Source organism: Cnephaeus nilssonii (assembly GCF_951640355.1).
Source record: "Cnephaeus nilssonii genome assembly, chromosome: 14".
NCBI classification, from domain to species: Eukaryota; Metazoa; Chordata; class Mammalia; order Chiroptera; family Vespertilionidae; genus Cnephaeus; species Cnephaeus nilssonii.
The window spans coordinates 50,214,276-50,228,946 of record NC_137085.1 but is presented as its reverse complement, the minus strand read 5'-3'; the positions used below and the strand labels follow the sequence as shown (position 1 = coordinate 50,228,946).

Genomic DNA, 14,671 nt, shown 5'->3' with positions numbered 1-14,671 from the left:
GGACCTCGCAGGACATAAACAAATAGAGTACAGTTTAAATCATGGGAACTTGGGGAACGCATGCCCATTTAGATCAGGTTCTCATCCCAACTTGTTATGGCCATATAGAGAGGCACAATCATTTTTTTAAGGAAAGATGAAAACTTGTATTTTATTATAAAAACTCTCAACTTTTAAATTTGGATCAAATGTATAAAATGTGTACCGGTCAACTAAAACATACCTTGGGGCTGAATCTGGCCCTCAAGTGCCAGCTTAAAACCTCTGCCTAAACCATGTCTACATGTTTCTATTTCTAAAGGATTCTATAAATACTTTGCCCCATTTTAAATAGTAAATTCAGGTCATGAAAATAAAATTCACACAAAAATAATTTCAATAATTGCCATAAAATCCAGATTACCTTTCGTTTATGTTCACATAAGACTCTTCATATTCTCCAACTGTCCCCTCTAAATCTTAAAATCAATGTTCTTCTCTGTATTTCTATTGTAGAATATATACTTTCTTGTTAGTTTATTGGTGTTAAAAAGAAATGGTTTTGCTTTAATGTTATGACCATGATTGATTTTATTTATGTGAAGATAACAATTTCACTGTTTTCTGGAATACTGTTTTTATTGAACAAATAGGATTCATCATATTAAATGCTACAATTCCAGTGGCACCCAGAATGATATGGGCTGCCTTTATTTAAAAGACTCTGTTAGTACAAAGGGGTTATTCTTCATGGTATCAAAGACAGAACAAAAACAAGAGTTGGAACACCTTTGTCAGCAGAGGTGAATGTGGTGTCAGTAAAGGTCTCTGCACAGAGTCCCAACCTCAGATCTGGACAGCACAAGCCTTGGAACAGTGTGTCCAATAATGACAGGTAAAGCAAACTGCCATCCAGAGGCTCAACCATTCCAGAGAGGAGAAGAAAACAATGAAACTCAACACATGAATGTATTACTTACTTATTGTCCTTGGTTTCCTTAAGAGCACCCCCTCTCAAATTGCAGAGACAGCACTCCTAGAGGAGGAGGAAAAAAAAAAAGCCACACAATTACCAGACCTATATAATAAAATACTAGTTAACTAAATGTTCCCATAAATTCTCATTGTTTTACTTTAAAATTAAAACCATTAGGAATTTTATTAAGGCCTATCTCTGAGCAGTTTGAAAGGGAAAAGCAAAAGAGAGGTGGGAAGCTGAGGCTGTAACCCAAAATGTCCTCATATACATATCTAGAAGAAAACCATCATTGTGTTGGTACCATGTTCAGCTGCCACCTGTGGAGGAAAGCAGTGGCTCAGAGAACTTGGTACCTGGAGAGGTATGAACTACAATTCTAGAAGAGACCATGACTGGGTTCTCGTGATCTGGGAACCAGATGGCTAAAAACCAGAACTGGCACACTTCATTCCAATGTCAGGAGAAGCAGGGAGCACTTTGTAAAAGATGTGGCTAGAGTAGTGAAAAGGGCCTATTACAGAAATTGCAGTGTTTAAGAAGCATGAAAGAGAGGCCTGTTAAAGGAAGCTGAGAATCAACTAGAGATCATAAAATTATCATTTTGGTCTTTCTGTGAGCAAATGGTATTGAAAAGATTGTTCTGATAAACCCAGGCTATCCCGCCCCAGAAGACAGGGCCATAAAAATGTTTTCCTTTGCTCACATAAGTTTTATATTTTTGGCACTTTTATGTGTCTAAGATTGACATGGACGTTTTCACTCCAAGATGACTCCCTTTACTATAAATACAGACTACAGTCATCATTTCTCATTATAATCTTAGGGAAAAATCTATGTGTAAGTAGGGCCAGAAAGCAATGCAATGCCTTTTGTTGACCTAGAACTTGTTATTAAATACTTAAGTAACTCTTTTTATTTTCAACTTCAAGCTTGTCCTCCCAATTTACTGCATTAATAGAGTTTTTAAAAATAGTTATAGGCTTTGGGAGATAAGCAAATAATGCAGTATGCAGATATTTTATTGAGGTGTACAACTTGAAACCTGTATGGTTATATTAACCAATGTCACCCCAATAAATTCAATTAAAAATAGTTTCAGGCTATTTTGTTCTTTTTTCTCTTAAGTGGTATGCATAAAATTTCTTTATCTGTTCTCCAAGGTGACCTGTAAGTAATTTTAACAGATCTGCCTAGCTTTAAAAGGACTCTAACATATCAACTATTAATAATGGAGTGTCAGACTCCATAGCTTTTATTTTTCTGAGGAGAACAATAACAAACAACTGAGGAGAATAACGTATCTGTATAACCCTTAATAGGCAGCAAAAAAAAGCAAACAACCGGAGACATTCAGTGGTTTTATGTGTCTGGATCATCTCTGCACATCCATTTGAAATTTCCTAGGTGATTATCAATGGTTCTGAGTAGCAAAAACCGCTCTGTGTACATACATTTGAATCCATAATAAACTCCGCTCAAGGAGATAACTCAATGGAGAATTTCTCTATCCACATCACAAAGCCTTTGAAAGAACTTGTTTTGATGCAGCACACAATAAAAGAAATATTTTAAAATCCAAGTATTAAAAATGAGAATTGCAATAATTCAAATTACTTAAAATATACAAATTATTCCATAATAATTTCATATACCATTACTAACTTTATTTTTTTGCCATTAATTTAAGACACTTTCCACAGGTGTGTGGGGGGGGGGAGAATGAAAATGAAAACAAAACACGAGGTCAAAATAATATATAAAAAGATAGTCTCAAAGTGGGAATGCAGCAAAGGAGAGCTGTGGACTGCGAGAAGCTCAGACACTCAGAGAATTAGATGTCTGATTAATGAAACTAGTAGTGAGAAGATGCCTAAAGGGACAAGTTAGCAGAGTTAAATACAGCAAAGCAGCATGGATGCTGCTTTAAGCACCTGATTAGGATCATTAGCAGGTACACATGTTGCAGAGCGCTACTATAACAGGAGGAAAAGTCCCCTAAAGTAGAATATGTAGACTTAAGATTTTCAATGGAGTTGAGGAGACTCCCACCTTCCACACTGTGAAACTTGCTCTTTCTAGGATCACCAGTAACCCCCATGTCACAAAATCTCACAGATCATTCCAAGTCCTTGGTTTGCCTGACATCTTAACAGCATTCAACATTGTTGATCATGTCTGAAACAGTTTTCCCCTGTGGTTTCTATGACCCATAGTTTTCCAACCCCTAACCAACCAGCAAAGGTAACAACTGGGATTCAAGCTCAGGTCTGCTTGACCACATGTCCAAGCTCTTTGTCTTCACCATCCTCTGCCTCCAGGTACAAGGCAAGACACGGGATATCAAAATAGAGTGCCAAAATCAACGAGAGACTGTGCCTGCCCTAGGAAGCTCACAATTGAGAAAGGGAGAAGACCTGTGGGTACTTAACCATACTGGAACTAACCAGAATCTGCTAACTTTGCCAGAATCTTTCATTTGCATGAAGGACCAAAATAGGAACCACACTTGTAAATTTCACTTCTATAAAATTATGCTTTCCTTTGTTCTCTTTGGAGCATAGGTTGCTACTTGAATCTGTCCCTCCCAGGTTGCAACCTTTTTGGTCAAACAAATGCTTTATGTTCTTTATTACAACCAGAACCTCTTCTTTGGTTAACACAAGGAACAAAATATGGATCTGTCACTAATAATTCTCTTGAGGTGCAAAAAATAAGATGCAGAACTGGGGAGAAAAGAAAACTCCCCAGGAACCCAAAATCCGGCAGCTAGTCTCTAAAGCAAGGAGAGGTCTTCCACGGCTCGAAAAGCTGCCAACTCAGCTGTAAAAAGCAGAGAGCGCTGAAATCTCCACAGTGCTCAAAGAACAGACACTGCCAAAGGCAAAGCCCTGCTCCCACCCTCGAAACATATGAAACCAGAGTAGACAAAATCAAACTAAAGCTGCAACAAAGCACAGACACCGATCAAATACAAATCAGAATGACTTCACTCCCACTCTAGATATCTGACAGATGAAGAAGCAGGCCTTTACTAGAAATAGTAATATTGATTTCATTTGCGATAGACAAAACGTCCAGCACACAATAAAGGGGCCACCCAGAAGGTGCCAGAAGGTCAGAGCATCATGCTCAAGGCTTCGCAAGAGGCTACAGCACCTAAGCCACAGAGGTCCTCCAGCAGTGACCTCTCTGCCAGCCCCAGTCCTGTGCCAGCCCCCAGTCCACATACACAGCACACCCAGACTCAGGGGTGGCAGAGAAAGACAGAAAGAGACTGAGTTTTGTGGCTCTAAGGTGAAGGAGGGGGCGGGGAAGAGAGAGAGAGAGCGAGAGAGGAGAAGAGAGACATCAATGTGAGAGAGACACATCAATTGGTTGCCTCCCTCACATGCCCTGAAAGGTCAATTGACAAAATAGTAGCAGTAGTTTTCTATAGAAAATGAGATTTGAGATTTGGCAAAGGAAGCAAGAGTATACAATGGAGTCAAGACAGTCTCTCCAATAAATGGTGTTGGGAAAATTGGACAGATACATGCAAAAAAAATGAAACTAGACCACCAACTTACACCATTCACAAAAATAAACTCAAAATGGATACAGGACTTAAATGTAATATGGGAAACCATAAAAAGCTTAGAAGAATCCATAGGCAGCAAAACAGCAGACATTTGTCATAGCAATATCTTTACTGATACAGCTCCTAGGGCAATGGAAACTAAGGAGGAAATAAACAAATGGGACTACATCAAAATAAAAAGCTTCTGCACAGCAAAAGAAACCATCAACAAAAACAACAAGAAAGCCCACTGCTAGGGAAAACATATTTGCCAATGTTATCTCTGATAAGGGTTTAATCTCCAAAATTTACAGGGAACTCATACAACTTAACAAAAGGTAGATAACAATTCAATCAAAAAATGGGCAAAGGATCTAAATAGACACTTTTCAAAAGAGGACATACAGAAGGCCAAAAGACACACGAAAACATGCTCAAAGTCACTAATCATCCAAGAGATGCAAATCAAAACAATAATGAGGTACCACCTCACACTTGTCAGGATGGCTATCATCAACAAATCAACAAATCAACAAACGACAAGTGCTGGAAAGGATGCAGAAGAAAAGGAACCCTCTTGCACTGCTGGTGGGAATGCAGACTGGTGCAACCACTGTAGAATAACAGTATGGCGTTTCCTCAAGAAATTAAAAATGGAACTGCCATTTGACCCAGTAATACCACTTCTAGGAATATATCCCAAAAAAGCAGAAACACCAATCAGAAAGGATATATGCACTTCTATGTTCATAGCAGCACAATTTACAATAGCTAAGATATGGAAACAGCCTAAGTGCCCATCAGCAGATGAGTGGATTAAAAAACAGTGGTACATCTACACAATGAAATACTACGCTGCTGTAAAAAAGAAGGAATTCTTACCATTTGCAACAGCATGGGATGGAACTGAAGAGCATTATACTAAGTGAAATAAACCAGTCAGAGAAAGATAAATATCGAATGATCTCACTAATTTGTGGACTATAAAGAACATCATAAACTGATTAACAAAAATAGAGACAAAGAAGCATCAAACAGACTGTCAAACTTCAGCGGAAAGGCAGGGAAGGGTTTTGTGTTTGTTGTTGTTGTTTTTTTTGGGGGGGGGCGGGTAAGAGATCAACCAAAGGACTTGTATGCATGCATATAAGCATAACCAATGAACACAGACACTGGGGTGGGGGGGGTGGTGGTTAGGGCATGTGCCAGGGGGTGGGGTGGCCAGGAGGAGGTCAATGGGGGGGGAAAGGAGACATATGTACTACTATTTGTAATACTTTAAACAATAATAAAAATAATAATAATAAAAAGAAAATGAGATTTGAGAATCTGAGAGTGTTGGATATAGGAGACTCCTCTAACAATATAGACATATGAAGAAATTAAACCTTTTTTCTATTAAATAATTTAATTTAATATAACTGTGGAGGTTTATCCTATTTTTCCTTTTTGCACTTAAGTTTAAATTTTAAATAGGACACCTATAATTTCTTCCAGAGTTTTTCAGTGTACTAAAACTTCTCTCTAATCTAACCTATGGAAATACCAAAATTGTGCAGCCTTGCAGAACAAAATAAGTAAAATTAAACAGCCAGAGTTCATTGCCATCCTTGTTTTATCTTATGTGTAATGAGCATGCTTTTCCAGGAACAATAACACCCAATATAAAATGACTATTATAAAAATTTAAATATACTGCTAGTCAACCAATGTTTCCTCTAACAAAAGAAGACAAAATATTGAAATGCCATTTATGACATGATTACTCTATAAGGCTGCTGCTAATCCTGACTTCCAAGTGCAGCATTAAAAGATTCATTCTATTGGGTCCCCCAACCACCACCCCTGGGTAGCTGAAAGCTGAATGAAAAAATATAAATTCGGATTATATATTCTGAACATTGTACCTTTCCCTCACCTAATTCCATGCACAAAAATCACCTTTTAGCAATACCAAGTACTTTAAAAACTTTGGTTCCATAAAAAATCACCCCTGAGATGAACAGCTAGTACACCAATTTACAACATGGAATGATTTTGTTATGGCTCAGTTATTAAACCATGAAAAAGAGTGTTTATAATCAAAGTGCTGACACAACATTAACAATGGTGAGAAGGACATTGTTATGATGCAGCTATCACAGTTGTTCATTATTTGTAGTAGAGGGAATTCATGTTCCAATGCCTCTTCTATAAAACATCAGTTAAAGAAATGCCAATACCAACATTCTCAAGCTGCCTCGTAAGAGGCTCTCATTTTAGCTGACATATCCGTAAGTGCCACTAAAGCCAATTTTCAGAGCTATAGAAAAATTATGAGACTGAAGTACCTCCCCACACCCTTATTTATCTGACACATTCATAACAGAAATGCAAAACCGTAAAATAAGGCTGTCTGAGCTGGGAAAACAAAAAGTAATTAATCACATTAACGGAAAGCTAGCTTACAAAGTGCTGATCAACAAAACATGGAAGAACCATTTCTGAAGATGTGGCTCATTTATCAGGGTTGGCGAGAGGGCAGGATCTCACATTTGGACAGGGCTGGCATGAATTCTGAGTGATTGGGAAAGTGAACAACGGGTTTCCTGCAGCTATCTTCTGAATGGAAATTCGACAGGCTCTAATGAATTTTATACTAGCAAGTGAGTTCTGCCATTTAGGACCCACATCTAATTTGTATTAAAAATTAAAACCACCCAGCTTGTGTGGTGCAGTGGTTAAGAATTGACCCATGAACCAAGAGGTCACCAGTTCAATAACCCATCAGGGCACATCCCCAGAGGGGAGCATGCAGGAGACAGCTGATTGATGTTTATCTCTCATTGATGTTTCTATCTCTTTATCCCCCTCCCTTGCTCTCTCTCTAAAATCAATAAAAACGTATTTTTTTAATGAAAACATACCTTCAACAAATATTGATTAATCACCATGTTCTATACACTGCGCAACAGCAGTGAATGACAAAGACCCTGTCCTCAGTGAACTTACATTCTGACTGGGACAGCAGTAAAATAAATCAGGAGATTATTTAGATGTTAGAGGATGTTAAGTACTACGGGAATGGGCCATGGAATTACCTAGAGAAAGATGATGCCAGCAGATCCTGCTAGTCAGAAAGTAAGTGGGAGCCCTAGCTGGTTTGGCTCAGTGGATAGAGCAGTGGAGACCAAAGGGTCCTGGGTTCAATTCCAGTCAAAGGGCACATACCTTGGTTGCAGGCTCCTCCCTGGCCCAGGTCCTGGTCGGGGCAAGTGCAAGAGGCAACCAATCAATGTGTTTCTCTCTCATCGATGTTTCTCTCAGTCTTTCCCTCTCTCTAAAAGATCAAAGGAAAATTATCCTCAGGTGAGAATTAACAAAACAAAAAGAAAAAGAAAGTGGGAGAATATCTGATAAGGCTTCATAGGTCATGAAAAAAAGGTGATGACTTTACCATGAGAGAGATGGAAAGCCACAGTAAAGCTTGAGCACAGCAAGATGATCTGACTTATATGTTAACTAGAGGCCCGGTGCACGAAATTCTGCACGGATGGGGTCCTTAGGCCTGGCCGGTGAACAGGGCTGATCAGGGCCTTCTGGCTGCCAGCCAGGGCCTTCCTGCTGGCTGCCACTTTCTGCCGGCTGCCAGCCAGGGCCTTCCTTGGGGGGAGGAGGGGGCGCAGTGGGAGGAACCATGGGAGGTTGGCCAGCTGCGGGGAGGGACCAGAGGAGGTTGGCCAGTTGCAGGAGGTTGCCTGTGGGAGCGCACTGACCACCAGGGGGCAGCTCCTGGATTAAGCATCTGCCCCTGGTGGTCAATGTGCTTCATAGCGACCGGTCAATCTGGTCGCTCCATTCCTTCCGGCCTTCTGGTCACTTAGGCTTTTAGATATATATACTAGAGGCCCGGTGCACGAAATTCGTGCACAGGGGCGGGGGTTGTCCCTCAGCCCAGCCTGCACCCTCTCCAATCGGGGACCCCTTGAGGGATGTCCGACTGCCCGTTTAGGCCCGATCCTACAGTAGGATCGGGCCTAAACGGGCAGTCGGACATCCCTATCACAATCCAGGACTGCTGGCTCCCAACTGCCTGCCTTCCTGATTGCCCCTAACCGCTTCTGCCTACCAGCCTGATCACCCCCTAACCACTCCCCTGCCAGCCTGATTGATGCCTAACTACTCCCCTGCCAGCCTGTTTGCCCCTAACTGCCCTCCCCTGCAGGCCTGGTCACCCCTAACTGCCCTCCCCTGCAGGCCTGGTCACCCCCAACTTCCCTCCTCTGCTGGCCTGGTCACCCCTAACTGCCCTCCCCTGCAGGCTTGATTGCCCCCAACTGCCTTCCCTTGCAGGCCTGGTCCCTCCCAACTGCCCTCCCTTGCTGGCCTGATTGCCCACAACTGCCCTCCCTTGCAGGCCTGGTCCCTCCCAACTGCCATCCCCTGCTGGCCATCTTGTGTCCACATGGCGGCAGGATCTTTGACCACATGGGGGCAGCCATCTTGTGTGTTGGGGTGATGGTCAATTTGCATATTACTCTTTTATTAGATAGACTAGAGGCCTGATGCATGGGTGGGGGCCGGCTGGTTTTCCCTGAAGAGTGTCTTGGATCAGGGTGGGGGATTGCCCCAAGGGAACCCCCACCCTGATCAAGGACACTCTTCAGGGCAAACCAGCTGGCCCCCACCCGTGCATCAGGAGCTGCCCCCTGGTGGTCAGTGCGCTCCCACAAGCAACCTCCCGCAACTGGTCAACCTCCTCTGGTCCCTCCCCGCAGCTGGCCAACCTGAGGGACACCCCCCGCCCCTGGCCTGGGCGAGGAGCCTGTGGTGGTTTGCAGGCCGGCCAAGGATCAAGGCAACCCAAGCGGAGGTCCTGGTGTCTGGGATTTATTTATCTTCTATAATTGAAACTTTGTAGCCTTGAGTGGAGCCAAGCCTCCTGCTTGCTCCATGGCCGCAGCCATTTTTGTTGGGATTTATTTATCTTCTATAATTGAAACTTTGTAGCCTTGAGTGGAGGCCTGGGCCGACCAGGGCAGGCGGAAAGCTTGGCTTCCTCCATCGCTGGGGGCAACCCTAGCCTCCTGCTCTCTCTAGCTCCGTGGCTGCCGCCATTTTTGTTGGGATTTATTTATCTTCTATAATTGAAAGTTTGTAGCCTTGAGTGTAGGCCTGGGCTGGCCAGAGAGGCAGGGAAGCTTGGATTCCTCCATCTCTGGGGGGCAACTCAAGCCTCCTGCTCTCTCCAGCTCCGTGGCTGCTGCCATTTTTGTTGGGATTTATTTATCTTCTATCATTGAAACTTTGTAGCATTGAATGGAGGCCTGGGCCGGCAAGGGCAGGCAGAAAGCTTGGCTTCCTCCATTGCCAGGGAAACCCAAGCCTCCCTCCGGCTCTCCGTGGCCGCAGCCATCTTGGTTGGGTTTATTTGCATATTCGCTCCTGATTGGCTAGTGGGCATGGCTTGTGGGTGTAGCAGAGGTAGGTCAATTTGCATATTAATCTTTTATTAGATATGATAGATTAGATCATGCCAACTGCTATGTTGATAGCAGAGGATAGAGGTTCAAGGGTAGAAGTGAGAAGAGAAGTTAGCAGGTTACTGTGTTAACCCAGGAAAGAGGTAATGAGTAGATTGGTCTGGGTAATATAAGCAGAGGTAATTAAGAAGTGGCTAGCAGTAGATGAGTGGATAAAAAAGCTTTGGTACACAAAAGACAAGTGTTGGTGAAAATGTGGAGAAAAGGGAACCCTAGTATACTGCTGGTGGGAATGCAGACTGGTGCAGCCACTGTGGAAAACAGTATGGAGTTTCCTCAAAAAAAAAAAAAAAAAAAAAAGGAACTCCCATTTGACCCAGTGATCCCACTTCTAGGAATATATTCTAAGAAACCAGAAACACCAATCAGACAGAGTATATGCAACCTTATGTTCACAGCAATAGTGCAGTGAAGGCCTGGGGAGGGGGCAGGAACGGGCTGAATGAGGTCATGGGAGAGGGGAGGACATCTGTAACACTTTCAACAATAAAGATAAATTAAAACGAAAAAGTATCCAGGATTCTAGATTATTTAAAAGCAGACAAGACAGGTCAGACAGATATGGGGTATGAGAAAAAGAAAAGCATGTCTGACTCTAAAGTTTTAGGCCTCAGCAGCTGGAAGTTCTGGAAATTAGGAAGCCCGCAGGAGAAGAAGATCTGGAATTCAGTTTGAGACAGGGTGAATTTGAGCTACTCACTGGACATGCTGCTCAGGAAGTTGGCCATATGGATCTGCAGCTCAATGGAGAGGCTGAGCTGGACAGAGAAAGGTACCAATGACTAGATGCTGTTAGTGTAGAGAAGAGGCCCACATTTTGAACTCTGGGGAGTGAACGCTTGTGACTGCACCCAAGTAACCAAAATAATCTTCCTCTCATAGTCAGCTGATTAGCAATCGGAATACTATCTGCTACCATAATTCCCCTTTTCATGCAACAGAACAGACCCTCAGGTTCCAGGGATTAGAATATGGACATCTTGAGGAGGGTGGGTGTGCTTGCTACATTTTAACTACTTAAATATCATTAACCATTTGTATGAAAAGAAGATAACCGAAGAATAGAAAGCTACACTTTGTGTTGGTTTCAATTTTTTTTCTTAGATCTGTCTTTCTAATGCCATTGCTTACACCAATATAAAAATTAATTTGAGGTTTGCAGAGCACCTGTTTGGTAGCAAGCCAGACACACGCTTAGTGGCAAGGAGAAGCACCTCTATAATTGAAGAGCGGTCAGAAGTAATGTACATGGGACTTACTGCATTTACATAATGGTATTTCCAGGATCCTGAGCAAAGTACTTCAAGTTGAACATCTTACTTTTTTAAAAATGTACAACATTTGGCTTTCAAATAAAAGCTCAGCTGGTTTATTCTTTCTTCCCAGCATGACCTTCGATAATAAATAGCAAAGTACATGATTTCTTCACCCTGCCACTGGATTAACTTTTGCCATTCATGAGAAACGCCTGCACTGCGTTTCTAAGGAGCTGTACCTTGCATCCCAGTGACCTCCGGGCATGCACATCCTGGTGTAGAGTACAGTATGTTATGCTCCCCATAATGTCAGTCATTATTCTTCCTGACTTTACTTGTGCTCTCTGGTTGAAGCACTTAAGATTAATGAGGCATTTGTTCTCAATCAAGAAGCTATTTATGAATATAGTTCCACTTACAATAAGCTTTGTAGACTTTTCTTTCTTTCTAACCATTACCAAAAGGGGGTGGGGGCGGGGGAGGAATGATTTTTCTTGAGCAAAAGGGAGAATAGAAAAAAATGATTTGTGACTTTATAGTCTGTGAGCAGTTTCCTAACGCAAAGGCCTCCACATCACAGCTATGCTCTCAGGATAATTGATATACGCAAATGTGCTGTTCTGTTTGGTTAAAGTCAAATAATTATTAATGCCCTGGCCTTTATGAGCCAGGGTGCAGCTAATCAAAATTACGTGCCTCCTTAGGAGGCAAGAGGTAATTTTGAACCCAAATGCTTTACACCTCAAATGGGAGCATGCGGTCCTGGCTACAGGCTTACAGGATACCTCAATGGTGTCACATGGCTACAAATGGCCACTGCCCACCTGTGACTGCCCAACTTTATCAAGAATAGAGCCTTTCAGCCCGGGCGAGCATGGTTCAGTGGTTGAGCATCGGCCTATGAACCAGGAGGTCACAGTTCGATTCCTGGTCAGGGCACATACCCAGGTTGCAGGCTCGATTCCCAGTGTAGGGCATGTAGGAGGCAGCTGATCAATGATTCTCTCGTCATTGATGTTTCTATTTATCTCTCCCTCTCCTTTCCTCTCTGAAATCAATAATTATACATATATATATATATATATATATATATATATATATATATGTGTGTGTGTGTGTGTGTGTGTGTGTGTGTGTGTGTGTGTTTTCTTTGTGTTTTTTTTAAAGAACAGAGCCTTTCAGAGGGTCAATGAGGGAAAGAAGGCGGGGGGGGGATATTTGTAATACTTTTAACAATAAAGTTTTAAAAAAACAGAAGAGAGCATTTCTTTTTTTCTACTAGTTTTGCTGTATTTGAGGATCAAAGTCAGCCTTTCGGGCTGACAGCCTCTCATCACCAGGTCTGGACAGTATCCCATGGAATAAAAAACATATAGCATAAAACGCATCACAAAGAGCGCAGTGTCACAGTGACCTCTCAAGGCCACAAGCCAACCTGATCTGAAAATCAATAGCTCTAATCTACAAAGCCACTTCAGAGCTCTTTGCAAAAGAAAAATGTCAGCACTGTTGTCAGCTGGGAAATTGAATTCAGGAGATTACCCAGTTCTGGGACAGGTTCTCCAGACAGAAACTAGTGAAAACGTGAAAGGGTACAGAAACTGATCTCCACAACTACCCAATAACACTAATTATTCCATATTAAGTAGATAACCAATTACACCAGAAATTAGTAGTGTCTTTATTTTCAGTGTAAACTAACCAAAATCATTCAAAAATGTGGGTCAGAATTAGGCCATCTGTTCAGCCTTCTTCTCACTCTAAACATAAATAACTGGAGAGGGGAAAAGAGCCAGGGCCTAGGGATCTGGAGGCTGGGTATTGCCCTGAATGGGGCTCCCTCACCATAAGTGGGGTGATCCTGAGCAAGACTTACTCTTTCAAACCCCTGGTTCATTATCTGCAAAATGAGATTTCTGAGACAAAGAATTCTTTAGTCTTTGTCAGTATTAAATTTTATGAAAACTAGAAAAATTCTAACCCTGCCACATATATTAGTTTACATTTAAATCAACAACTATTCTGGATTTGTAGGTCAAAAGTTAACAAGTGAAATTTTACTTTTTTTAAAATAAGACTTCCAAGGGCCAAATGATTGGCTATTTTTAACATCTATTATCATGACCACTATTTTTATTTAAGTTGGAGAGGAGCTACAAAGGTTGTATTATTGTAGAGTAAAGGTAACATAATCCTCAACCACACAAATTTTCTTTAGTAATTTACACCCTAAGAGAACTCCTACTTTGGAGAGAGAGGAGAGAAAGCAGTATCTTCAGATTCAACAGTGTGTTAGGGTTGCTCCATATCCATAAAACCTAGCCTCAATGTAATGTGGGAGTCAAAGACTCTACCTAACACCAGGGGTTGTTAGGGCTTCCTACTTTCCGAAGATGTCAATAGTTTATCAGTTTTCCAAGAAGTTGAGCACATTTACCTGAGACTTAAGAATCGAGTGTTAATGAAGTATGTGATTGTTTGACCACTGTGCTCTACACCTGAAACTAATACAAAATAACACTGAATGTAAACTGTAATTAAAAAAAAGAAAAAATTGAGTGTTAAAACTAAGATACACTCCAAATATCAGAAGTTCAGATAAATATGTTCTAACAAATGACTTAGCCCACAAGCTTGAGCAGCACTGTGGGAGTGGATTTTATAAAGACCACTATACCTCAGGTACCTTGTAATTTTGCAACTATGATTTATGCAAAGAAAATACTTCACTTTCTTTCCAAAGCCAAATAACATAGCTATGTACAGCCTTGGAGGGCATGAATGGCAACCATTATCCAATCTATAGAAGCCACTGATTTACAATGAAGCAATAAAATAAAAAAATAGACACCAAAATGTTTGTTTTTAATCATCACAATTACATATTCCACTCTAAGAGAAAAGAAAATGCTAATTCCAAATGACCATCAAATTACAGTTTGCTTATATCTAATTGTTACTCTATTTTAAAAAATAAATAAGCAAAATAAAGGGCACAGTGAATAAATGTATATATAGCCAAGGTGAAAAACAATTTTATGCCTGGGCTTTGCTTTCTTAAAACCATTTTGGGGGGAAAAACTAGAATGTTATGTTTGTCGTTCATATACTAGTACAATATTGTTCTACAAAGTACAATAGATATTCTTCAATAGATATGTGTGCAGTTATCTAGTTTATGCATTTCATTATCCAGAATAAAAATTCTAGTCTATAAAGTGTTTTCTTAAGTTTTTCATTACAAAATTTACTTTCTCATAGCATGGCAATATTCATCCAAGAATATAATATATAGTTCCATGTTTTTTAATACTGTATTACTTTCAAATGAAAATATTCAAACAAATTCCCCTGAAGCAAGTGAAATAGGATATCTATC

At 41.1% G+C, this 14,671-nt stretch overlaps 1 protein-coding gene across 5 annotated transcripts in view; it reads right to left on the bottom strand.

Annotated features, from left to right (window-relative positions):
• The window catches only part of KDM4C (lysine demethylase 4C), a 332,885-nt gene that overhangs the window by 102,821 nt on the left and 215,393 nt on the right, over positions 1-14,671 (bottom strand). For all 5 annotated transcript variants that reach the window (XM_079790592.1, XM_079790594.1, XM_079790590.1 and 2 more), the window contains exon 16: positions 960-1,015. In XM_079790592.1, coding sequence (XP_079646718.1) covers positions 960-1,015 — 56 coding nt within the window. The remainder of the gene's footprint in view (positions 1-959; positions 1,016-14,671) is intronic.